Source organism: Terrapene carolina, unplaced genomic scaffold (assembly GCF_002925995.2).
Source record: "Terrapene carolina triunguis isolate 2854851 unplaced genomic scaffold, T_m_triunguis-2.0 Scaffold85, whole genome shotgun sequence".
Lineage (NCBI taxonomy): Eukaryota > Metazoa > Chordata > Testudines > Emydidae > Terrapene > Terrapene triunguis.
The window spans coordinates 38,732,430-38,760,404 of NW_020664436.1; the positions used below are offsets into that span (position 1 = coordinate 38,732,430).

The following is a 27,975-nucleotide window of genomic DNA, read 5'->3' on the forward strand; positions in this document are numbered from 1 at the left end:
GATTTAACTTCTGCATCATCAGTTCAAAAATATCCCATGTGTTTCCTTAATGAATCAATTTATATTCTCCATTACTTGTTCAGATTGTCCCATTTCCCCCCATTCTTTCCCCTCTCTGTATTTCTTGTTTTCACTTGGAGATTGTCTCATTATTTTAGCAGTTAGTGCATTTTGTTGAATACTGACTTCAGGCTGGTAACACGGAGGGAAGCCTAGTCTAATCTATATAGATTCTTATAACATTCTCATCACCATAATATCCACTAATGTTAAATTTAGTGTAGCAGGGAAATTAAAAATTGCATCTTCTTTTTTTGTGAATGCCATTTTGAGAATAAAATAAAATAAAATAAATAAAAAATAAACTAATGGAGATATCCCATCTCCTAGAACTGGAAGGAAAGGTCATTGAGTCCAGCCCCCTGCCTTCACTAGCAGGACCAATTTTGATTTTGCCCCAGATCCCTAAGTGGCCCCCTCAAGGATTGAAATCACAACCCTGGGTTTAACAGGCCAATGCTCCCCCTTACCACTACGCTTGGTCTGTGTTCCTCCAGTGGAATGGTTGAACCCTGAGAAAGCAGTGATTGTATGAGCAAAAGGATCAGGAAGGTAGTAGTTAGCAGAAGGCAACATACATAGCCTGCAGGGACAGCACACAAGCATAAGATCATGCCCCCTCACCATTACAGGCTGCAGCCACTGTAATGTTTACTTCAGGTTTAGCAGAAGAATGGCAAAGGAAAACTAAATTCCCAGTACAATGCACACAGTTTCTCTCTCCGGTGGGTCTGCACCTATGTAGCTTGTGATTTGTTTTATCTGCTTGCCTGTGTGGATCCCAAAATTCATCAATGACTTCATCTGAATTATACCAAGGATACATTTGGTGTCTTCTCTGCCAAATCTCCATCCTCAGCAGTCCCCTGATAGTGACATCAGTGCAGTTACACCAGTCTAAAACTGGTCTAAATAAGACTCATTGGAAGAGGGTGCATTAGTGTTTTAGTTTTATATTTACTGAAGTTTATATAAATGATAATAGTCTATATTTGACATACAGTAATGAAGGGGCTAGCTAGAAAACAAAACACAGTAACAAAGCTGACACACTACTGTCCCTCCCAAGGAAATGGTGCCTCCTTTCAAATTATGACCTCTACTCATACTCATGATCAAATTGGGAGGAAGTTTCAGCTTCCTGCAGTTGTTGGGTGGGTTGCAAAATTGGCAAGCACAGTGCATGGGTGAATATCAAGTTGCTTCAGGTGCTCCTTAGTAACATAGAAAGACAACAAAAGCAGCAGCCGGAGAGACATCCTGCAGCAATGCTGCCAAAGACATAAGAAATCTGACTGACAAACTGCTTACAAATCCCTCATTCTCAAATATTACTGGTGAGTACAGAGACTTGACATGCTGGAAAAGTGGCTGGGAAGATGAACAATGGCTCCCTTTTTAAATACATCATACAAATAAATCCTGTCTTTTCTTCTTCAGGTACATGAATATTTCTAATAGATTTGTGGGGGGACGGGACCCCCTCAGGAATTACAGAGCAATGAGAATCACGGCTGTTGGTTTGCCAAAGGAATGGCACTACATATAGCTGCCATCATCACGACTATCGTAGGAGTAGATGACCAAAGGAGACTAAGGTTCAGCACTGCAATGCCTAACTGTAGGCCCCTTGCCACCAGAGGAACCCTCAGCCCTGAGTTAGCATCCAGGCTCCTTATATATAATGCATGGGAACAGTTAGGTGACTAAGCAAGGAATTCACAAAAGCTACTGTGATAAGTGGGGAGGCAGCTAATCTAGACAGTTGGAAATGCCAAGGGGACAGGAAGTCGAGGCCAGAGGGAGGCACCTATCTTCACTTGGAATTCACAGCTGTGAACCCATGCCTGGAGCTAAGTACCTAAGCCAAGTCAGTCCTTTCTTGCAAAAAAGTTAGGAGGAGGTGAGATGCTGTTGCCCCACCTATAGCTTGCTGGTCAGGGCCCTCACCTCTGACGTGCATGACCTAGGTTCAAGTCCCCACTCTGCCTGATTTGAAGCAGCGACTGGAGCCCTGGGCCCTTTAAATTGCCGCCAGAGCCCCTGGGTAGTGGAGGTGGCCGGGACCCCCAGGGCTCTGGCAGCAGGGTTCAGGTGGCGAGTTAAAGGGCCTGGGGCTCCTCTATGTTAGTGGCAGATGGAGCCCTGGGTCCTTTAAATGGCCCCTGAGTGCCGGGGCTCCCAGCGGCCTCTGCAGCTGGTAGCTCCAGCAGTGATTTAAAGGGCCCGGGGCTCTAAAGGCCCCACCCCTTCTGGTTGAGTCCACGCCCCTTCCGGTTAAGGCCCCACCCCCCTGCTCAAGAGTCCGGTGTACTGGTAAGTCCTTTAAGTTACTTTCATCCCTGACTATAGCCCAGTGGTTAGGACTATAGAGTCATTCCAGTCCCTGCTCCAAAGAACAGTTAAATATTTCCTACAAAGTGAAACAGCTTCAGCAAAAGGCTCACCCCTGAATGCCCAATATCCCAATAGGTAGGGCACTCACCTGGGAACTGGGAAACGTAAGTTCAAGTCCCTGTACTGAATCACACAAAGTGGGAACTTGAACTCACATCTCCTACATCCTGGGTTATAAAAAGGAAGAAGCATGTTCACTGGCAGCTATATTTTGTGTAAAGCCCAATCTGATAAGCCTGCTTTTAGGCAGCCTCTCAGCATGCCTACTGGATTAGGCCCCATAGGTGAGATTGGCAAGGGAATGCCTAGTTCGAGGATCTCACCAGGGCTTAAGCACTCAGTAGTGACAGAACTTAGTTGGCTTTGTGCATCCCACTGGCAGAAATGTAGGCATCTATGGGACTTTATAGGCAGAAACGTAGGTTACTAGGGAATTTACGAACCTACAGGGTTAGGCAGCAGCTGAGCAGGGTTTTTGAGGGTCTAAATTTTGGATGTGGGCAGTAATCTGGCAGTTAGGCACCTAAATCCCTTCACAGATCAAGCTCTGACTGAGTACTATTTCCGTTCTCCAACTGCCTTTTATTTACATCTAGTAGTGTCAGCCTAAACAAGAACAAATGTTTGAAATGAAAGCAGTGTCTCAAATAGTTTAATGTGGGGCAATTATAACAGTGCTATACATCGTGTTACTTGTACTCCATTATAATATGGTCATTGCCCTAATCCCCTCTGATTTAAAGCTAAGGCCCCTGGCCCAGCCTGTCCTGTAGCCACTCTATGTCATACCATCAGTCGGCGGTGGCGGCGATCCCTCGAGGTCGAGGATGATCTCCTTCACGGGCTTTATTTTTCATGGGTCCTTTGGTGACTGAAGAGGCTCGTTGGCAGACATTGTGGGTGGTGTTAGAAGCATAGGTGCTTACTTTTGTTTTTGCCAGTGGTTGCTTTGGAAGAGGTGTGTGTTTGGGTGGGGGGGGCACTCTGCCAGTTTTGGGAGAAGACTATTTTCAGCATATTTATACTCTTCTTTCATATTCTAGTTATTGAATGTGTTTATCATTGGTATCTTTACTACTTTAATAATTTAATTGTTATGAACTACAAAATTACATTATCATGAATTACAGTATATTAAGATCATTGCAATCACCTACAAGCTGTCTTCACTAACATCCCAGTTAAAGACATTATGTCTCACTGTAGCTTTCTGGATGACACTGTCAGCAATCTTATTTACATCTAGGTTCCCTGGTATTATTTTGATGCACGTTAAGGACCGCTACATTATTCAGTTGTGTCTATCCCATTGATGACTGGAGATAATTTTTAAGTCTTCTGAAGCAGGACAATGAGCATTCTACAGTTCAAGATGATACAGGCACAGTGAGAAGGATTTTTATGAATTTGCAGTACTCTGGAAACATAATGCTTCCAGAGTACTGCAAATGACTCCAGGATCTCTTTATTGATGGATAACAGATAATTTAGGCACCATCGCTTTGTATGTATAGTTGGGATTATATTTTGCCATGTGTATTACTTTGCATTTAACATTGAATTTCTGCCATTTTGTTGCCAAGTCACCCAGTTTTGTGAGATCCCTTTGTAACTCTTTGCAGCCTGTTTTGGACTTAACTATCTTGAGTAGTTTTGTATCATCTGCAAACTTTGCCACCTCCCTGTTTACCCTGTTTATGAATATGTTGAAAAGCACTGGGCCCTCAGGGGACACCTCTATTTACTTCTCTCCATTCTGAAAATGGACCATTTATTCCTACCCTTTGTTTCCTATCTTTTAACTGGAGTGCCTGGGAATGCTTTCAGGATCATCTAAAGATCCTTAAAAAACAGGAGTACTTGTGGCACCTTAGAGACTAACAAATTTATTAGAGCATAAGCTTTCGTGGGCTACAACCCACTTCTTCGGATGCATATGCATCTATGCTCTAATAAATTTGTTAGTCTCTAAGGTGCCACAAGTACTCCTGTTCTTTTTGCGGATACAGACTAACACGGCTGCTACTCTGAAACCTAAAGATCCTTAATTTAATTTAATGACAAGCCTTTTGTTATCTTAATCACCCTGTCTCTGTTTATAAACAAACTCCCTGCCCCAAGGGCAGAAGTTGTTAGCAGCACAGAAATCATCACATTCCACACCCAAGTTCTGACTGTTGGGCGCTGAGCACCCACTATTTTTTTTCTGTGGGTGCTTGAGCCCCAGAGCATCCACGGAGTTGGCGCCTATGGTTGAAAGACAGGGTTGGGCCACGATTGCTGCATGGCTGTTGTCTTTCCTTTCTTTTCTGGCATTTTCCTGCAACCAGAACAAGGCGATTTTCCTCAAAAGTGGACGTTCCCTCTCTGACAAGTCTTCGCCAGTTATCCCTACTGTCCCCCAGTGTGTGTTGTGTCGATGCCACATCTCTTGATATTTATCTTGAGGGTGTCTTTAAAGTGTTTCTTTTGACCTCCTCGTTTCCTTTCTCCTTTGCTGAGTTGGGCATACAGCAGTTGTTGTGGTAAGCGTACATCAGGCATGCACACACAGTGCCCGCTCCACCTCAGCTGGTGCTGGATAATCGGGGCCTCAACACTGAAGATCATAGAATCGTAGAATATCAGGGTTGGAAGGGACCTCAGGAGGTCATCTAGTCCAACCCCCTGCTCAAAGCAGGACCAATCCCCAACTAAATCATCCCAGCCAGGGCTTTGTCAAGCCTGACCAAGATGTTGGCCTTTGTGAGGACACTGACATTAGTGCGATGATCCTCCCACTTTATGTTTAGGATCTTCTGAAGAAAGTGCTGGTGCTGGCATTCCAGGTTTCTCAGGTGTTTTCTGTAGATCACCCAAGTCTCACACCAATAGAGGAGAGTTTGGATTACCACCGCTTTGTAAACTAACAGTTTAGTATGTGTTCTGATGTTGTGATTGTTGAATACCTGGCAAGACAGTCTGCCAAAGGCAAGGCTGGCACAGTGAATTCTGTACTGAATCTCGACATCTATGTCTTCCCTCTGTGAGAGATGGCTGCCAAGATAGGCAAAGTATTCTACATTTTCCAGTTCTTCTTTGTCAATGTAGATCTTCCTTGCTGGGTCTGGTGATTGACTGGGGACTGGCTCGTGGAGAATTTTTGTTTTGCCGATGTTCAGAGTTAGCCCTAGGCTTTTGTAAGCTTCTCTGAAGCAATTAAGGGCTGTTTGAAGATCCTACTTCGAGTGTGCAACTACAGCACAATCATGTGCGTACTGGAGTTCTGTTATTGTTGCCGATATTACTTTAGTTCTGGCACAGAGATGAGAAAGGTTGAAGAGGTTGCCATCAGTCCGATATTGGATGCCAATCCCCTGTGGTAGACGGTCTTGGGTTAGTGTTTTCATAGCTGCTAAGAAAATGGAGAAAAGGATGGGTGCCAGTACACAACCTTGTTTTACGCCAGTTCGGATGACAAAGGGCTCAGAGATAGAGCCACTGCACAGGATGGAGGCAGTCATCTGGTCATGGAGGAGTCTTACAATGATGATAAATTTGCTTGGAGAGACAAACTTTGACATGATTTTCCACAGAGCCTCATGGTTGACAGACTCGAAGGCTTTGGTCAGATCGATAAAGGCCATATACAGCTCCTATTGTTGTTCTTAACATTTTTCCTGGATCTGCTGGCTGTAGGGTGACCAGACAGGAAGTGTGAAAAATCGGGACAGGAGGTGGGGGGTAATAGAAGCCTATATAAGAAAAAGACCCAAAAATCAGGACCTTTCCTATAAAATTGGGACATCTGGTCACCCTAGCTGGCTGCAAAAATCATGTCCGTGGTGCCTCGTGATGGTCTGAAGCCGCACTGGGACTCTGGAAGTACTTCCTCTGCAAGAGGGAGCAGGCGATTCAGTCAGATTCTAGCAAGAATCTTCCCAGCGATGGAGAGAGGGCAATATCTCAATTGTTGCCACAGTTGGCCCTGTCCCCCTTTTTGAAAATGGTGACCATGTTAGCATTACGTAAGTCGGAAGGGATTTCTTCAGTGCGCCAGATTTTGAGAAGCAGCAAGTGAAGCTTGTTAGTCAGTGCTTCTCCCCCCACTTTCAGCTGGTATGCCATCAGGACCTGGTGCTTTATTCTTCTTCATTTGTTTAATTGCTTTGCAGACCTCCTCTGGTGTTGGTGGGTTAGCAAGAATTTCCCAGATTGGGTGCTGAGGGATGGAGTCTATGGTGTCATCAGTCACAGTCGATTCTTGATTTAGAAGCTTTTGGTAGTGTTCCTTCCAGTGCTCTTTGATGGATTTGTTATCTTTAAGAAGGGTACTACATCTTCGGATCTCAGAGGTGTGAGGCCACATGAGCTAGGTCTGTACATGGTCTTTGTCTCACAAAAAAAGCTCCGCATATCATGTCTGTCAGCGAATGTTTGGATTTCTTTTGTTTTGTCCTCCTACCATTTGTTTTTGATTTTTCAGATCCTCCTTTGAACTTCAGCTTTGAGCTGATGGAAAGAGCTCTGCTTCTGACTGGATAGTGGTTGGTTTTGCCAGTCGCAGAAAGCTTCTCTCTTCTGGTCCAAAGGGGCTATAATATCAATGTTGTTGTTGTCAAACCAGTCCTGTTGGCGGCGGGTAGCAAGGCCAATGGATTCCTCGCAAACCACATGGATGGTCTGTTTTAGGGCTTCCCAGTCTTCAACACTTGTGTTGTCATTTCCAGGTGTGCATATGGCCAGTTTTTCACTGAAGTGTGTTTGGAAGTTCTCTTGGTGCACTGAGGATTGAAGTCTTTGAATGTTGTATTGCCGTCTGTGTGATTTGGATTGCTTTCTATGTTTTGGTGCAATCCTGATGGACGTGACTGACCTCACCATACCACCAGTACAGATCACCCTAAAGTCAATGTAGATGGGAAAAGGAAGACCCTCAAGTGGTGTAGAGCTGGTATAATAGCTAAAACACCAACCTGCCTCACTTCAGCCAGTGTAAGAGAGGTAGCCAGTGTATGAGAGGATGCCATAACATCCCCTTGAGGTTATTATCGGAATCATTAGGCAGCCCTCAGGCTGTTAGCTTATGCCTGATCAGATCAGCAGCCAGCCAGCCCAGCACTTGAGGAGTGCAATGGTGAATAGCTATACTGTGCACTCCTCAGCTGAACCTGAGGATCAGGGCCTAAATACTTTATGGGTTTGCATTGAATTATATCAGCTCCAATAAAGAAAGCAGGAAATTGGCATTTCATCCAGAGAGACCCATCTTGCCCCAGAAGCCATCTAGCAAATGTTACACTGAGACCACTGGGAATACACACATTCTAGATCCCTCCTCAGAAAAAATAGCCTTTCCAGTGCTTTCAGTCTCCATTAGACAAGGTTTATATTGATTACAATTATTATATTCATTGATATTGCAGTAGTGCCGAGAGGCCCAAAGGAGGCCCCATTGTGCTGGCACTGTATGCACACTTCCTAACCCAAAGGGCTTACAATCGAAACCGAGTTTGCAATCGGAGTCATCCCAATTGCCACAAATGCACCATGTAAACACATTGTTACTATGCTCCAGTAATAAGAAAAACAGAATTACTCATACAAATGAAATCTTTTGATAAGTCAAAGGAGAAATTTTATCACTATCAAATTCATGTCACGGTGTAACATTTCGCTGTGGAATTGGAAGAAGGTCTTGGAGGCACATTGTATCTGAGATTGCTCGTAAGGTGGAGAAAAAAAAAAGGAGTTATCTAATCATGCTCTAGGATTCCTTCATTTCTTTCATAATGCTGTTTAAGTGTTTCAGTTTTGGTGATATATAGGTTTCCTTTCTGTCCCTAAAATAGATTTACTGTTAAACAACTATACAATTTTTGTGTATTTCCAGGGGATCACACAAAAAACACATCAGTCTGCCTCTTTGTCTATCAGATTCTGTGTTCTGTCGTAGGTATCCCCAATTACCATAGTATTTGATCATCTCAGAATCTGTAATGTATCTATCCGCACAACACCCCTGTGTGGTAGGGCACTGCTACTATCCCCATTTTACAGAAAGAGATCTGAGGCACAGGGAGACTAAGTCACTTGCCCAAGGTCACACAGGAGGACTGTGCCAGAGCAAGTCTCCCAAGTCTCAGGCTAGGCTCTAACCACGGGATCATTCTTCATCTTTGTTCTACAGCACTCTGAATTGCCGCAGCTATCAGTGCCCCAAATGCTACCCATGGCTATTAATGAAACACTGTCTGACAGTGTAATTCTTTCCATAGAAAGTCTCTACCTGCTGCAGCCAGACAGAACCAAGTTCTGGTTGTTCCCAAGAGAAGACAGCACTTCTAATCTCTCATTGGGTATGAAAAAAATTAACACTTCACCCTAAAATGGGCTCCTTAACCCAGGAATCTGAATACATTTCAGAGTATTCAATCAGGGAGTAAAATCCTGCCCTCTATTGCACAGGTTCACTGCTGGGGAAGGAGTGTCTCCTCATCACCCGCTACAAGCACAGCTACATAGCAGCTAGACACGGTACACTTTTAGCCATCTGTTGTTTGATAGAACTGGGAGGCTGGCTAACTCACGTGCTTGTGACCCTTAGCTCCAGAAGGGAGGGTCTGCCAGTTGGGAGGGTATGGTCAGTGTGGGGTTTATATGCTCCAATTGGCAGTTTATGAGAGATGCTGACACATTGTTCTGGGAAGAATTTAGGGATATTACCAGCTCACTAAATCTCTACCCTCCCTTCCCTTCCCCCCCGTGTTGCTTAAAAGTACTACTCTTTGCTTTGCCCTCTTTACTCCTCCACATCCTGTTGCTAAATTTGGCTTGATATTTACATAAACACTTTACTGAGTTAATCTATATTTTATATATGGTAATTAATTTTAAAAAACCCACAGTGAGGTTGACAATTAAAGATGGCCAAACAATTAAAATAAATAATTTTTAGACAAAGAGAGCAACATCAATTCATCCACATTGCACATACTGTACTATATATAGATAACCTGCTTACCCAGGCATCAGAATTACTGCATATGTGCATTTTGTGCCATCACAATATCTTCAGTTGCATACAAAAGGCTCCATCATGGCTCCTAGCTACTAGTTCATGATGGGAGTGGTGGAGAGCCCTACTGCCCCAGGGAGAGCTCTGGAAGGGATTGTACTTTGGGATGATACAGCATGGCTGGATAGTTCTGCCGCAAGGCTACAGCCCTTCTCCTCCCCACTCTGGTCCCATGGGATTGCTACCACCTACAAGGGTTTGTAAAGACTGCAATTGTCTCATGCCTGCCCAGGAGGTGCAAGGCCAGAAGAGGCTCCTTACACTCTTTCCCCACATCCCAGTTGTAAATCTAGGCTGGGGTCAGTCTTAATCCAGCCCAAAGATTCTGCAGAAGGAGGTCACAATTGCAGGGGGGGAAAAAGGTGCTTAGAGTTAAGTTGCCCCCTGTGGTAAGTGGGGTGATATGTTTTGGAGGGTTGGCATCTTTTAATCTTTGGGTTTTCCACATCATAATACGGGTCCTAGAAAAGTGACAGAAAGAAAACGATTGCAGGGAAAGTTACAATTGAGGTATTAAGCCATCCTGCCCAGAGACAGGTTTGGCTCATCCCCACTGATTAAAACACCGTATAAAAAAACAGCCATTACAGCATGGAATGATTAAAAAAGAAAACCAGTAATATTGTTTCAGGAAACAAGGCTACTAAGGGTGACGCAGCACATGGAGGCTGAGGCCCTGATTGTGGGGTGTGTTCCAGCTGCTTTGTTCCACTCCAGCTATGCAAAGCTGCCCTAAAGCTGGCTTAGCTGGCCTCTTGGGGAGTGCCCCTGCATAACAGAACTTCAGGTGGTGTGGAGCTTTTGTGCCTTGTCCTCCCACCTCCTATCTGCTGGCACAGGAATTGTGTCTGGCCCATCATACACCCTAGTGATCATGGGCTGCCAGAACAATGGCCTCTTCAGGTTGTGCCAGGGATCTGGCCCAGCACAGAACAGCCCTGGGACTAGGTAAGAAAATGATGTGTTAAAGCCACCATTGCCCTCCCACCCCATGTGCACCACACATGGACTCAAGGTTCTGGCTCTCAATGTCCGTAACTATAGCAAGATAGTAAGGCAGCTGTGACATTCTCCAGGGTACAATCTGGACTGTTGGACAGCTGTGTGCCCTCAATTCTCCAACCTGGGGTGCCACTTACAATGCTTCGCTGTGAGAGCAACCACTCCTGGCCTGCTCATACACAGCCTCCACCAGGTAAATTACCCCCAGCTATACTGCAAGAGTGCTTCAGCCAGCCAGCCTGCCACCCTTGAATTATACTGCAGAGAAACACCAGCAAATTCCCAGTCCCAGACTTTCCCCCAGAAATGTGCGTCTTTTACTGCCCAGCACCCTCCTGGACAATACAAGTTCATATAAAGTCCATCATTTCATTAATAGAAAATGATATGCACAAACCTTGTTAACTCAAGTGGAGTTTCCCAAACACTTCAATCCAAACACACTGACTTAGATAAAACAATAAAACAAGTTTATTAACTACAGAAAGATTTTAAGAAATTACAAGTAATGATGCATAAAAGTCAGAATTTGGTTATAAGAAAATTAAAGGTAAAATACAATTAATAGCTAAGTGAACAAGCTAAAGTGAATTAAAAGCAAAGGCTCTTTACAGCAGTCTGTCTGGAATCCTTTCAGCCAGGACCCTTCCCCAAGTTCTATAAGGCTTCTTTTGTCTTTCAAATATTGTTGATGCCATGAGTAGAGAGGAGGGGAAAGAGGTAATCAGGGGAGTTTGCTCCCCTTTTTTATAACAATTCTCTTCTTTGTGAATCATCTCCAGCTGGGGTTCAGGCGACAGTCAGTCTGTTTGCACAGGAACCTCCATCTGTTCCATTGCCAAGATGTAAAATTATTGCTCACACCCTTCTTCCTGCCAAAGAATGGCTGCTTACCCAGGTGATAGTCCATTTGATTTTGTTGACACCTGGCTGAGGCATCAATTTGCCTTTTGTCTCTGAGGAACTGGTTTATGCCTGCTTTTCTAAACTTGGAGCCTGTCTTAGTCAAGCCATACAGTAGAATCTTATAACTTTACATAATATGTTGCCACACATATTTTACTAGGACAGTAATGATCCGCATATTATGAGTTTTCAAATGATACCTCACAAGGCCTACTTTGTACAAAATTCATCATAGTCTTGTAAAAAGGGTGGACATAGGGATATAGACTGTCACAGCAGTTGTTGGAACTGTTATGCTGTACTGCTAAGGGTAAAATGGAGGAGTGCAAAGAGTGTAGAAGGAGCATGGGGGAAGTGAAAGTGTGCCTAAAAGGAAGTGACAATGAAAAGAGAAGTGATAGACACAGTAGGAAGAGTGGGAGACTCACTCAGAAAGTGGGGAATGGAAGACACATAACTATTCACTTTCAGAGTGAGTTTCTAAAAGAATTATGGAGGAAGATGCCCCAGACCCTGTTCCCAAGATGCCATATTTAGTGAGTACACAAGAAATGCACAGATACATTAGATTATCCTACAACATTTCATGCCAGCACTTCTCTCCATCAGTAGTATTTCAGTGAGATCCATGAGCCCGTAGCCACCTTTCTGATGAGACGGCAGTCTGATCCTCATTTATACAAACTGGTACTACTGCATCTTCACACCTAATGTCCATTTCCCCCCAGAGAGAGTATATTGGCAACAAAACATCTTGGCAGGGAGTAGACTACATGACCCTTTCGGTCCCTTCTAACCCTATGATTCTATGATTCCATAAACAGATGGGATCCAAAAAGAGGTACGTGGCTACAGGGGGAGGTTTCTTCCTTGCCGGATTAGTCCAGCCAAGTTGTTTGAGACAGGCATGTGCTTGCTTTCCAAGTGGAAAAAAAAATTCCTCCTTGCAACCAGGAAGCACCTCTTGAGATCTCTTTAATTGGCTAGGCAAGGAGCAGAGCTGCCAGAGGCTACAGCAACCTTGCTAAGTACCTCTAGGTGACAGAAAGAGAAGGTATCACATGTTTGCTATGGTTTCCCTATTAAACAGAAGTTTAGTCACAAGGCCATGACATCTATTACAAAACTCATGGAAGTGTACACTGGGAAAGGAGGTTAAAATCAATTTTTCTATACCTAATAGAAAAACCTCATGATTTTTATTCCCACCAAATTATTCTGTTTACAGTTTATTCATGTATTTGTCCTGTATGTTGGGTTTGGGGAGTCATTTCTCAAGGTGTTTTTTTATGATGTGGACAGCTGTCTAATAGGAAGTGGGCTGAGACTACTAACACAATTCACATAACATGACTCAAACCTAGCTGTGCATATATGCTGCTCCTATCATATATATCTACACAACTTTGCTTAGCTGGTGTGATGGGGTGCTCACTCCTCACCTCACCTGAAGGGGGGAAGGGAACTGGCTGCACCTGGGGAAGAATTAGGCTGGACAGGCAAACCCTAACAGAAGATGAAGCTCAGCTGAGCAGGTATAGGCTGGGCCTGTACAAAGCCAGCAAGCTGAGACCAGAAGGGGTCTGTAGGGGAACTAGTCTGTAGTTAGTTCCTGGGAGAAGGGAGGATGTTTGGGGCTATACAGTTAAATAGTACACTTGCTTCCTGGAAGAAGAGTGTTTAGGCTGGAAAACTGGGGGGGAAATAGAGCAGAGAGGTAGAAAGGAGTCCTGGGAGCAAGCAGACCATAGTTGCTAGACATAGGGTCCCTGGACTGGAACCCGGAGTACAGGGTTGGCCTGAGTTTCCCTTGCAGCCACTGAGAAAGAGGACTAGGACCTAGCCTTGGATTGGAAAACTGTCTGGAGCGGCATGAAGCTAGCTGATCTAGTGAGACTTTAATACCTCAAAGGGGAAACACCGATAGTGATCTGCCTGGAGAGCCAAGTCATGAAGAGAGAGTCCCAGAGAGCAAAAAGAGCTGCAGTGAGAGCAAATGACAGAAAGGGGCATCAGATCAGGATGGAGCTAATTCCCTGAATAGCCAGGAGGAGGCACCCTAGTGGCGAGTGACCCCCATTACATGTGGGTCTTTAATAATATACTGTGGCATGGACTGGTTTGGGAAAGAATGATGTGTGCTCAAATATAAACAAACAGTAAGTCTCACAGTGGAGACTTGACTTTTGTTCATTGTTTTAAAATTCTTAAAATCACTTCTAAAAGAGCTATAGTCTCAAGTTAACAGTGGAAACTTCAAGAGTTCCAGAAAACAGGATTCCTGTAGATAATTTCCAGAGTATGATACCAGCTACTGGACAATAGATTAATAATGATGGTGAATTGTTCTAACAGTTTTTACAATATTTAATTTTGTCCACCTCTAGTAAGTCCCTGATCAGCAAACAATTACACACACACTTAAGTCTATACATTTATTATCCCATTGAAACCAACTGGATGACTCTCAAGAGTAAATTTAAGACTGTGTGTAAACTACTGCAGGATTTGGTCTAAGTAATTTGTTAGTGCTCACAATACTATATGCTTCTTTAAAAGAGAGTGTAAAATGTATTCTTAAAGTCAGAGTTTGTTGAAAGCAGCTATGCTATATCCTCATTTTAACTGATGACATCTCCTGAAAATCAGTGCCATTTGATCTCCTTTCCTATTCCACCCATTCCCACATGATATGGTGGGAAAGAAAGAAGTGCCAATCCCACTGCTATGTCCCAAAACTATTTGGGAGAGAAGCATTGAGCCAGAGGCATCTCTATCTTCTCTCTGTAATCATGGAAGCCCTTCCACGGGAACACTGGATGGTTCACTGAGAAGTTGATCTACTGTGTGGGTGCCACCAAGTGGAGGGAATTGTGGTGCTGTGCAATATCAATTCCTTGGCACCAACACAAGAAAATTTTTATGGAAGTTAACGCTGACTCTCTCAGCATTATAGCAACTTGTGCAGGTGCTATTCTGTACAGTCAGCCATGAGCATGGAAGAATTAGGGGTTTGGCAAGCCCTGGGAGGCACCAAAAGTGAGCAGAAAAGTAATGGCAATACAGCTACTAAGGGGGCCATAGTGCCAGCCCTAGGCCCAAGGGGTAGAGCAGATGCCCAGCCCTCAGTGCAGATGAAGGACCTTGTCCACAGACTCCTCTGGCTGGAAAACCACAGTACCTGTTGAGTTAGAAACTCTGGATTGTGAATCACAATGTCTCATGCAACTTTGTCCTTCTGATGGATTTTTCCATTAGAGAGAAAATATAGCCCTCTGGATACCTGGCTCAGAATGGAATAAAATCTGGGGTTTGCCTCCTACTCAAGGATTCTCAAAGTATCGGCTATATGAAAGCACTCTTTCACTCCTGTTCTGAAATAGCTACTTTACAAAAATATGCAGTTTCCCTCTTAAAAATTGGCAGTCATCTTTGCTTCAGATACCAGAGGACAGTACACAAAACAAGGAGAGCACATCCTATGAAATGCACGTATCAATACAGGAATCAGAGACTGGCACTCAAAGGCCTGTTACTCACACAAGGTGACACAAAGGAACTCCCTCAAAAGTGTCCCATAAGCTTATCTCCCACTTTACTCCCAATGCATCCTCATAATAAAGGAGGCCTCTGTTGTTTTTAACGTATATTATTTTGTAGATTTACATATTGCAAGGTCTCTTGAAAAGATCACAAGGGATGGTAAGAATAAAATAGGCAAATATACAATATGTGACTTATGTAACGCAAAGCAGGGCAAGTTTTAGGACTTTTTGGAGTGAAGTGATCTCCATGGTTGCTGCTGGTGTTTTTTTTGTGAATCTACCTACTCAATTTTGGTATTACTAATACCCCTGTCTCATACCCAATATATTTTGGTTAAGGAACCCTTCCCAGTTTTTAACGATAGCACATTAGAGTTAATGGACAAAGAACAGGTCAGATTCTGAGAGACAGTGAAGACGAGTTGATTTTGTGAGGCTCTCAGCTTATTCGAAACCTTTCACAGGTTGGAAAGACAAACCGATTATTCCAAAGATTGCACTTCCTTTAGTCTTTGCTACATCCCTTTCATCTGAAAATGGACCAAATCCTGCTTGCTTTCCTTATGTGAGCAGTTTCATTAAATTACTGAGATTAGGTGCTTAACAAACCATTGAAATCAATTGACAAACTCTCATTGACTTCAATAATGGACTTTGGATCAAACCATGGGTGAGAGCTGGCCCAAAAACCCACTTGCTAGATCTCAACTGTTTGTATTCATTAAGAAACTATCCTGACACTTCATTAAGGAGCATTTGGAAAATATTTGCACCACAAAAATAAGTAATCCATTAATTGTTTCAGTGGTAATAATTCTAGAAATCTGCCCCAGTGATAACATGACATTTTACAAAGTAATTGGTGGCATACTTGTGTTCTAATTCCTACTAATAATACTCTAGTTAAAAAAAAAAAATCTTACCCCAAAAGTTTGGCGGCCATGAACTATCCGAATGAGTACTGTTTTTATCCATAACATCCAAAATAATAAATGCGAAACTGGTATGTCCACGATGAAGCACTAGATTTTGATATGTCTGCGATTCAGCAGGAGAAGAAATGCGTTCACGCAGCCAGTCACATTGTTTTGCTTGCATAGAAGGAAATAAAAAGTATCACATTTCCTGCTTTTAGACTCAAATTAGCAACTGTTTGGCTTATCTTGGAGTGCCACATGGTTCCTGAGACGGGACAATTTCCCTCTCGTCATTTCCTCAGCTAAGGAGTGAATTGACTTAAAACAATACCAAATCTCCTCCTTTTCTGAAGCTTGCCACTGCATCCAAAGTCATCTGAGAGAGATGAAGGTTCCTTCCTCTGCCCCACAGCAATTCCCCTCATCCTGCCTGCTTTAAGCATTCCAAAACACCTATTGGCTTCAGTGGGGAATTTTGGATATACCAGGAAGGCAGGATTGGTGTCTTATTAAATATCCTTTCTTTAAGTGTCTCATGAGAGTATGTTTTTATTTGTTACCCTCCATTATTCCTCAACTAGCACAAAAGCTTAGGCCTGACAGTCTGACCACTCATATGAATATTTCTTTTTAATTACTATACTTCACAGTTCCTCTGTTAATCTAAGGATGTATGTGGGGAGGAAAGAGCCCATGTTCCAGAAAACAATCTATTTTTGTGTTTTGAACGCTGCCTAGTGCTGTGAGGCCCTAATCCCTGCTTGGAGTTTGTACCTACCACTGCAAAAGAAGTAATAAATAGTAGGGCTGGCGATTAATCACAGTTAACTCACACAATCAAAAAATGATTGTGATTTAAAAAATTAATCGCAATTAATCAGTTTTAATCGCACTGTTACACAATAGAATACCAACTGAAATGTATTAAATATTTTGGATGTTTTTCTACATTTTCATATATATTTTGTGTTGTAATTGAAATCAAACTGTATATTATTTTTTATTACAAATATTTGCACTGTAAAATGATAAACAAAAGAAATAGTATTTTTCAATTCATCTAATTCAAGTACAATCTCTTTATAATGAAAGTTGAACTTACAAATATAGAATTATGTACAAAAAACCTTCATTCAAAAATAAAACTTCAGCACCTACAAGTCCACTCAGTCCTACTTCTTGTTCAGCCAATCGCTATCACAAAGAAGTTTGTTTACATTTACAGGCGATACTGCTGCCCTCTTCTTATTTACAATATCAACAGAAAGCGAGAACAGGCATTTGCATGGCACTTTTGTAGCTGGCCAGATATGCTATGTGTCAGATATGCTAAACATTCATATGCCCCTTCAGCCTTTAGCCACCATTCCAGAGGACATGCTTCCATGCTGATGACGCTCGTTAAAAAAATAATGCATTAATTAATTAAATTTGTGACTGAACTCCTGAGGGGAGAATAGTATGTCTCCTGCTCTGTTTTACCCACATTCTGCCATGTTATAGCAGCCTTGGATGATGACCCAGCACATGTTCATTTTAAGAACAGTTTCACTGCAGATTTCACAAAACGCAAAGAAGGTACCAATGTGAGATTTCTAAAGATAGCTACACCACTCGATGCCAGGTTTAAGAATCTGAAGTGCCTTCCAAAATCTGAGAGGGATGAGATGCAGAGCATGCTTTCAAAGTCTTAAAAGAGCAACATTCTGATGCAGAAACTATAGAACCCGAACCACCAAAAAAGAAAATCAACCTTCTGATGGTGGCATCTGACTCAGATAATGAAAATGAACATGCAGTGGTCCATGCTGCTTTGGATTGTTATTGAGCAGAACCCGTCATCAGCATGGACGCATGTCCTCTGGAAATCTGGTTGAACATGAAGGGACATATGAATTTTTAGCGCATCTGGCACGTAAATATCTTGCGATGCTGGCTACAACAGTGCCATGCAAATGCCTATCACTTTCAGGTAGGGTGACCAGATGTCCCAATTTTATAGGGACAGTCCCGATTTTGGGGGCTTTTTCTTATATAGGCACCTATTACCTCCCTACCCCCTGTCCCGATTTTTTGCACTTGCTATCTGGTCACCCTACTTTCAGGTGACATTGTAAACAAGAAGCGGACAGCAGTATCTCCTGCAAATGTAAACAAACTTGTTTGTCTAAGCAATTGGGTGAACAAGAAGTAGGACTGAGTGGATTTGCAGGCTCTAAAATTTTACATAGTTTTATTTTTGAATGAAAGTTTTTTGTACATAATTCTACATTTGTAAGTCCAACTTTCATTATAAAGAGATTGAACTATAGTACTTGTATTAGGTGAATGTAAAAAATACTATTTCTTTTGGGGTTTTTTACAGTAGAAGTACTTGTAATCAAAAATAAATATGAAGTGAGCATTGTACACTTTGTATTCTGTGTTTTAATTGAAATAAATATATTTGAAAATGTAGAAAACATCCAAAAATATTTAAATAAATGGTATTCTATTATTAACAGTGCGATTAATCGTGATTAATTTTTTCAATCAATTGACAGCCCTAATAAATAGTAATAATAATATACCCTTTATGCCCCAAAAATATAACCAAGACACTTAATGGTATGTACATTGTTATATGTTATATTTCAGTGAAAATGTAGAAGGAGCAGTAGAATACAGATGACCATGTATTCTTGTGAAAACATTGCAGGTCCTAGCGCAAAAGCTCTTACTTCTTAAATGCACCTGCAAATTAGTGATAAGCCTGATCTATAAAATTCTGGTGCAGATTTCAAACCTCTTTTCTCTTCCAGAGTTTTTGTGGGGTGTAGTTCAGCCTTTCATAGACAATGGGATCAGTTACATCATCCATGTCTGGCTTTGAATTCCAAACCCCTAAAGTTCAGGCATATTTAGATCTGAGGATTTGGTTCTGGACCAATATTACTGATTCTAAAATCTGATGTTACACCAAGCTAAAATGTATTAAAGAAAGAAACATGACTTGCCAGTGAAAACACAATGACTAAAATTTTCAAACCTAGGGCCAAGTATTAGACACCTAAGTGAAGCAGGCATGACTTTCAGAAGTATGAATTATTTTGAAAATCATTAATAGGGAAGAAGTCTTCTCTCTCCTAAACAAGTCTAAGATCTAAATCATCCCTTTTGGAGTATGTTGAAAAGAGATCATAAAATACAGTGGCCAGAACTTTCAAACCTGGTGCCTACATCCATGTCTAGGCTCCTAATCAAAAGAGGCCTGTTTTTCAGAGATGTTAAACATACAGAGATGAGTAAACAGAAGGGCAATCAAGGTCAATATAAAGAACATAAGAAAATTTGCTGATTTTGGAAATGTTCTGCAGATCTAGTTGAAATAACATTATAGTGATGCCTTTCATACCATGTTGCCAAAATGAATGAACTATCTATTATAGTAATTATCCAGTTTCCAATTATCAATAAATAGAAAGGTAACAGAGATGGGTGATGAAACAGATTAGAAGTATGAAATCCATTTCTTTGAAAAGATTAGGACTGTTTATTTTAGAGAGGAGACAAATAAGAGGGCACATGATAAAGATATACTAGTGAATGGTATAGAGAGTCATATGGTCACTGTTCTGCCTTACCCTTTCATAATATAAGAGCAAAAGGATATTCAATGAGATTGTAATGTAACACATTTTAAAATCATAGAAGTAAATCTTTTTTACACAATGGATAATTAGTCTATGGGAATTATTATTACTAAGTATCATTCAGAAATAGAGCGTAGCAAGATTCAGAAAGAACTGGACATCTATATGGATAATGCAAACATCCACTGTAGAATATAAACCTTCATGCTTCATGATGTAAATTAAGCACTAACAGGTGATGGCTAGGAAGAAAGTTTCTCTATGGGCAGGTTATTCCATCATTGGAGTTCTTTCACCTTCCTCTGAAGCATCATGTATTGGCCACAGTCAGACAGAATACCAGACTATTTAGACCACTAATTTCACCAGTATGGCAATTCCTATTTTATCTCTATATGTTAAACACTACTAAAAATATGACAGTGGTGAAAGTTTTGAATGTCCTGATTATAGGTTTTTAGAAATGCTGCTGCATTCCTTCAATGGGCAAATTCTGCCATACTCTCTCATATTGAGAACTACCTTACTCTGCAAATGGTATTATTGGAAACAAGACTACTAAAATACTACTCAGCTTGAGTAAGGATGGGTTAAATCTGGCCCACTGACTTCAGACAGACATGAGATGGTGGATAAGTGGACGACAAGTTGTCAAATTCATTGCTGGTAGATGTGGACATAACTCCACTGAAATGAATTAAATCATCCACCCCTCAATAAAAGGGAACTAAATTTTGTGCTTACACATTGTCACCAAAGTCAGAGGAGTTACTCTGATTCACACCAGAGTAATTAGAAGCAGAAATTGACATTATCTCCATTTATAAATTAGCAATGTACATCTGCCCTGAGATATTAACTGTTTTTTGAAAACTAGGCCCCATTTTATTAGCACCTTTCAGGGTTTAATGCACTGTATGTATTTATGTTGAACTCTTTTGAGAGAAGTTGAAATCCTTTGTTTGCCGTTCAAGAGCCTATAAAGCTCACTGAAAGGAAAGAGTGAGACACACTACAGTTTGAGTATGTGCAGTAATTTATTCTACTCTTTCCATCTGAAGGCTCTGATTTAGACTGGGATTTCCTTTAATTGTTTCACTTTTCAGCCATCTCAGATTTGTCCTTGGTTCATTTACAGCTGTCCAGAGGCATGAAGAACAACTGAGGAATAATTGTTTTTCCTTAACTAGAGATGAAAAAATGCTCCCATCTCATAGTGGGCTATCTATTTAAAGGGATAGTCATAATATGGTAAATGACAAAGAAATTATCACTGAAAGTTACACTCAATAATGATTCATTTGTGCATGAACAAAGCCATAGACTCAATGCAGGATTTTGCAGTTTAGTTGCTGTGGAGCTTAATCTTCACTGAGAATATTAAATTGTCTACTTAACCTATCTTCAAAATGATGTCTCTAGCATGTTGCTTCTTTGAGCCTGCCTGTCCCTCAGTGGATGCTAAAAGAATATGGCTTTTAGAGACAGCATCAGCATGTCAAGAGGGGAAGAGGGTTCTTGGTTTCCAGTAAAGGCAAAGACTTAACTGCTTTTCATCATACTTACCAGAAAAATTCTCTGTGTGTGTGTGTGTAGCTTAGAAGGAAAGCAACTTCTTGACCATTTCTGTAGCACTACACTAGTGATGGGACAATGCAACATTGCTGGATGTGAATATGCCTAATTTAAAGAGACACTTTTTCAAGGTTTTTAGGTCCAACATTCAGCACAAGACCTTGGAATCTTGAATATCACTGAATGTGATAACCATGTGGAATTTAGTTGAGGATGAGGAGAGGAGGCAGAGAAGATGAGTCCCCTCTCTTCCTGCCAGCCCAGAACTGCAGAGTGATGTTCTTGTTCTCTAGAAAAACAAATCTCTGCGGCCCACTGACTTCAGTGTGGGGCTGAAGAATGAGACACACAGAGGGGGGGAAAAAGGTTCACTGGTCTACCTGCCAACTCCAGTATGATACTAATTACTCAGCTTGAGCTCCTCTCTGGTATTTCATTTATATTGCATTGATCTGTATCTGGCTGTCTTACATGCCCGTATGATTGATGTCTTTCTCTCACAGTTGCCTGCTTTAACAACCACATGTAGAAACCTGGTGGGGAGAGGCTGTTAGCTCTCTCCATCTGATGTTGCTGTGTGTACATATGAATTCGCTGCACCTTTTATTAACTATTTGTTTGTATTACCATACTGCATAACCCCCACCCCCATAGCCTACGACACAGAAGGAAAAATTATGTTCCCTTGTGGAAAAATGAAAAATCATTCAATAGAAAATAACATTGCTGTAGCCATCGTGATTTGCGGACTTCAGTAACTGAGCCAGAGGTTATGGGTCTATTACAGGAGTGGTTGGGCAATGTTCTTGGCCTGCAATGTGTGGAGGTCAGATTAGTCGATCATGATGGTCCCTTCTGGCCTTAAAGTCTATGAGCATTTTAAAACCAACATATATGAGGGACATAAATTGTGCATCCAGCTACTATATCTTGGCAAAACCATTTTTGATCTATTGGGTTCTTACACATCATCTGTTATTTTTAAAAACAATGAAAGAAAATCATACCAATTTTGCTCACCCTCAAGGAGGCCTGAAATTTCAAAGGACAGTGAAAAATAACTTTCATAGATCTGCCTAAATGTTGTATGATGCTTCTGCTGCTTAACCTAGAGAGATGAATTTTTTGAAAGACAAGGAGTCTACTTTACCTATTAAACTACATGACATATATCAGAGCAGAATTACATGTGTCCTAAGTTGCCAAACAGTTTTTAAAGGACCTGACATCTTACATAACCACAAACATATTGCTGAGCAATGTTGTTTACACATGGACTTGCATAATAGTTGATGTGTGAACATAAAAATGACCATATTGAGTCAAACCAATGGTTCATCTAGCCCTGTATCCTTTTGCTGATAGTGGCCAGAGCCACATTCTTCAGAAGAAATGAACAGAACAGGGCAATTTCAAGTGATCTATCAAGTCCTCCAGTCCCAGCTTCTGGCGGTTGAAGGTTTAGGGACACTTTGAGGATGGAGTTGCATCCCTGACCATCTTGGCTAATAATAACACACTGACATAGGCTCTGGCAGTGTCGCAGACAGACTAGGGTCGGCTGCCCCTGGGCTACTTCCAGACTCCCCCTCTGGTGGTACCTGGGTCACGGTGGTGTCTCTGTAGGGTCCAGCACCATGGGTTCCTCAGAGTAGTTGGCGAGAGGCAGATCTGGCAACTCCTCTGGGTAGTTGGCTCGGGGCAGGCCCGGCAACTCCTCCAGGTAGCGGGCGAGGGGCAGGTCAGGCCAGCCCTTGAGTGCACCTAGGGCCACAGGGGCTTCCCAGCCGTGGGCCAGGCCGGAGGCATCTGGCCTCCCCAGCGGCTGTCTCTCCAGTGAGTTCTGAGGTTGAGCCTTTGTACTTCCAGGATGCCACCTGACCCTCTGAGGGGCGGGCTCAGAGCTCCCTAGTTCCACCCACTCTGGTGTCCGGAAGGGCTCGTCCCTCTCCGGGGTGGCGAGGAGCCACACCGCCTCACTACACCTACACAAAACCAAACGTCAACTTTAGTAACACACAGCTGAATGCTGTTACAGGCTTCTGCTCTCTTGGTAGTGTATTGTTACGACTTATCAGCTCCTGGTCTATAGTCTGCCAATATGAACTTTGTTGATACTATCAGGCAGAGTCTGGCAGCAACATGGTATTAAGCATCAAAGAAAGTTAAGTCTATAAAGTGGTTGTGCTACTCAACTTGTATGGGTGTGAGACCTGGACTTGCTACAGGCATCACAAAGCTGCTAGATAAGTTCCATATATGACATCAGTGTGCTATAGTCACATCATATGACAAGATAAAGTTACCAGTAATGAGGTTCTGGAACATGGTCACTCCGCAGGGATTGAAGCCATACTTAGTGCATCATAGTTAGGCTGGGCTGGTCATGTGTTGAGGATGGACGACACCAGAATGCCAAAGCAGTTGCTGTACAGTGAACTGAAAGTGGGCAACCGCATATGAGGCCAGAAGAAACACTTCAAAGAGACACTGAAGCACAACTTGAAACAGTGCAACATTGAGGCTGACCGCTGGGAGTCATCAGCAACAGACAGATCACTCTGGCAAGCAGTAGTCCACGATGGGGTTACCCAGTCTGAGATTAACTGCCCTATGGATCTTGAGGCACAGAGGATATGTCAAACAGTGGCGGACTCAGGAGATGCAGATTGTAATCCCTTCCCCAGCACCAAGCTACCTATGCACTTCTTCATGTGGAAAGGACTGCCACTCACATCAGCCATTTTAGCCACAACCATACTCACAAGACTTAAAATTGTTGTCAATGTCATCTTCGGTCGCGAAGGACATCATCATCATCACACATAGCTCCATAACTGGTTTGTTGTTGAACAGGTGGATCCTGCTGTCTATTGCCCATATTCTACCGTGGCCTGGAATATATAGTCTTCATTTTTTTTTTTTTTTTAACCTGTGCTGAGAGCAGAATCTGAATGTATGGGGCGATGCATAAAAAAACCTCTTTTTGGGACCAAATTTGACATTGCATTTTTCAGAAATGCTTCCCAGCTGTGGATGCAGTACACATATTATGTAAGGGCCTAATTCAAGAGGCACTAAAGTTAATAAAAAGACTTCCGTAGACATCAGTGGGCTTAGGATAAAATTCCATATACTAATGGAAAGATAAATACTTCTGTAGTGATGTTAATATTTATTGCTGCTGTGTATCTGAAATCTGTCCCAGAGATCTAATGGGAGGATTCCATGAGCAAAACCGTGCTGTTGCTGCTTCTAGTATTACTGTTTCCAATACTACAAAGTTACCTCCAAACACTTTTTTCAGAACTGATTTAACATGGGTTTGCTCCCAGTCTAATTTCAGATACTGGGTCCAATTAACCCCCTAGCTGGTGGATTTGGCTTGTGGAGACACAAAACCGTCCCACATGGGATGATCTGCCACAACACCTGCAGTATACCCTGGTTTGGTTTTTATTAATGGGTCTCATGTAGGTGTTAAAGTTGTTTAATTTTTCAGGACTGCTTTTCTTTAGGTGCCGATCTAGGCTGAAAATCCCTCTTTCATCTTACTACCTGAATGACTTACAATAGTAAAAGTTTGTTTTCTGAGCCAGACCATTTATAAGCACACAATGCTAAAGGAAACAATGGTAAACTTTTGATCATGGTGGCTTTTTACATCAGAGGAGATAAATTGGTTTACTAACACTATGAAGACATTGTTTACTGGAAAAATAAAGCTTTTCTGAAATTTAGAACAAAAGGAAATCACGGAGGAAAGGGTAAGAGTGGAGGTAAGACCAACAATTGAAGGAAATGCCTTTCAGCGATCATTGAATGCTTAATTTTCTTGGGCCTCACATTTACTGATTTACGTAGGGGTGGGGTATTTTTTTGTTTTTTTTTTGACCACTCACTAATTGCAGAATATCTATTTTTATCTTAAATCAAGCCATTCTGGGATATAAATGATAAACAATTTATTTCTGTTGCTGTATGTATCACTGTTCTATATTATCAGTGATCTGATGGAAAATGATATAATACAGAAGGGTATGATATGATAACCAAGTATATTTTAAGGGCCTGAACTTGCATCCTTGCAAAGTTTTGCACAGGGTGTGAGGAATATAGGTCTGGACCCCATGCACTGAAGGTTTGAGTCAGCAAGGTACTTAATCATATACTTAAAATTAGGCACACGGTTAACCCCCCTGCTTTCAATGTGCTTAGTTTGACATGTGTCTTAGTACCTTGCTGAATCAGGATTATAATGTCCAGGTATAGCTTATTTTCTATTATTTCTATTGCAGTTGCTATAAGACTTATGGCCCCATGGTACCAGGCAATGTACAAACAACTAACAAAAGCAGTTTAGGAATTTTTGTTTTTCTTCTGTGCCACCTAAGTAATTTCCTTCTTGGTGGTGCTGGGGAAATCATATTATGGATTTTTTTTATTTTATTTTTTTAAAGTCCCTTATCAAACACTCCCCCTCCCACCTCCCCATCCTCCTGAAGGAGCATTCTAGGTTTACAAGGCAGGGCTTTCCAGTGTTACACATCTTATGTGACAGTCTCAGTTGCCAGCCCTGTCATTCCTGCCCACAGCTTAGCCTGTATGTCATGCATTCAGCTGCAGTTCCACCTATAGGCCTTCTAGAGGCTGCTGTGGGGCCCAGCTGCCTGAAGCCAGGCCCCATTACTCCTGGGGACATTCTGCACCAAAAAATTAAAAATTCTGTGCACAATATTTTAAAATTCTCCCAAATTCTGCAAATTTTATTTGTCAAAATAACACTACATAATCACACCAGTTTCAATTATGTTGGTAATTTATTTCAAAATACCTGTCAGCAATTATGTTTGCAACAATACATACAAACACAAAAGTCCCCCTAGGATTAGAGAGTTAAAGAAACCCCTATGACAACCCAGTTCCTGTTTCTCTGCCCCCTCCCCAGAGTGCAGCCAGGGGGCCAGACCCCCATAACCCCTCCCCTCCAGAGCCCAACCATGGCCCCCCCTTGCCCAGACACCCATCTCCCTCCCCACCCCCGGAGCCCAGGGATCCAGAGGGAGAAATAGCCTGATGCTCAGTCCCAGGTTTGCATAGAGTTTCCTGCGTGCTGCCCTCTCCTTCCCTTAGGGCATGCTGGGAACTGCAGCTGTCAGGAACCCTCTAGCTCCCTCTCCCAGCAGTGTCTTCTATGTGCAAGCTGGGCTTTGCTGAGTCCAGTAGCCCTAGTGGTGGCTAGCAGCACTGCAGTCCATTTCTGTGGTGGAGGGTGGGAGGGGGAGAAATTCTGCACGCACAACATTAATTTCTGCAAAATTCTGCATTGCACAGTGGCGCAGAATTCTCCCAGGAGTAGCCCCATGTCTCTCTTCCCTCTGGCTGCTCCCACTGCTGGATCTAAGCAGGGAAAGAACAGCAGCAGGTGTTTGCTCAGCGGGTGGTGACACAAGACGAAGGAGCTCCATGCTAGTCCTCAATTCTCTCTCTCAGCCTGACCCCAGACTACCACTCTCCTCCACCCCCTGAGTGACAGACCTCCCACTACTCCTGGGTTTCATGAGACTGTCCTGCTTTGTCCCATCCCCCACCCCCGAAGCCCTCTGTCCCAGCTGAAGTGGCTCCTGTCCCATAGGGCTGACTGGGCTCAACTCCCTGCTCTGGGCACTGTGACCTGGTCCCTGCAGTACAAGGTTTCAATGTCACTCACTCAGATTTGGCTGGCTGCCCCACCATCAAGGAGTCAGGACAAACCAAGCAGTGCTGCAACTCCCCTGGGCTTCCCACCCCAGGGACAGGACCCATCCCCCTTTTACCACTTTAAATGTAGGGAGGTAGGCAGTCAGACTCCTGCTGCTGAAAGAGACCACAAGCATATCCCAGGCCTTTGCCCTCCTGAGAGACCACAGCCACCAATTCCCCAGCTGCCAGCCCCCAAGAAACACCCCAGCTCTCCTCCCAGACAGCCCTGTCCTATCTACCCCAGTAAACCCAGACATCCCAGCACCCACCAAACCTTAGCACCCTCACCCTAGGACCTACCTACATACCCCTCCAGGGCCACTGCCAATAGCACCAGCTACCCCCAGGCATCCCCTGCCATGCCCCTGTCCTCCCTGCTACCTCCGACCTCCTCCAGCACCCACTGACCTAAGCACCCAAGTCCCTCCTAGCATAACCGATCAGTACCCCAACCCCTCTCACCCTAGCATCTTTAGACACATGCCCACATCTTCACAGCTGCCAAATTCTGTGCAGCTCCATATCCTGACCCTGCTTGGTGATATTTATGGGCATTTTACTTAGTATGGCTAAACAATACTGTCATTCCTGTGTTTGATCTAGATAGAGACAATTGTCACACATTTCACATTGGGAGGCATTGTCTAGAGAGTCATTCCCCAGAGACTGTTTGCCCTATCAGGGCTGGAAGGGATCTCAAGCAGTCATCAAGTCCAGCCTTCTTGCACTGTGGCAGGATCAAGTAAACCTAGACCATCCCTGACAGGGGTTTGTCCAACCTGTTCTTAAAAACCTCCAGTGATGAGGGTTTCACAACTTCAACTTTTGATGAATTTTAAATGATTAGCATGTTGTATGACTTGTAGCACAATATTTTGTATTAAATAAACACTTCAGGTCAGAAAGGTGGGAGACTGTCTATCCCACACCACAACTGAACGTGGGGATAGGGCTACTGAGAGAGCCTTGAGGTGCTCCAAAGTAAAAGGAAATGAGTGAGACGGAAATTGCAGGATCAAGCTCTATCCACACACTTCACTGAAATTCAGCCACTTCCCAGATGGAACACAGGAACTGTGCAATAGTGGGCAACAACACTGCACAACAGTTCAGTAAAGTAGTACTATAAAATTATAGAAGTC

The 27,975-nt window shown here is 42.7% G+C and overlaps 1 protein-coding gene across 1 annotated transcript in view; it reads right to left on the reverse strand.

Moving 5' to 3' along the window:
• Nucleotides 1–27,975, reverse strand: part of MYCT1 (MYC target 1) — a 50,214-nt gene that overhangs the window by 4,823 nt on the left and 17,416 nt on the right. Inside the window, exon 2 of the mRNA XM_024212371.3 lies at nt 15,891–16,058. Coding sequence (XP_024068139.1) covers nt 15,891–16,058 — 168 coding nt within the window. The remainder of the gene's footprint in view (nt 1–15,890; nt 16,059–27,975) is intronic.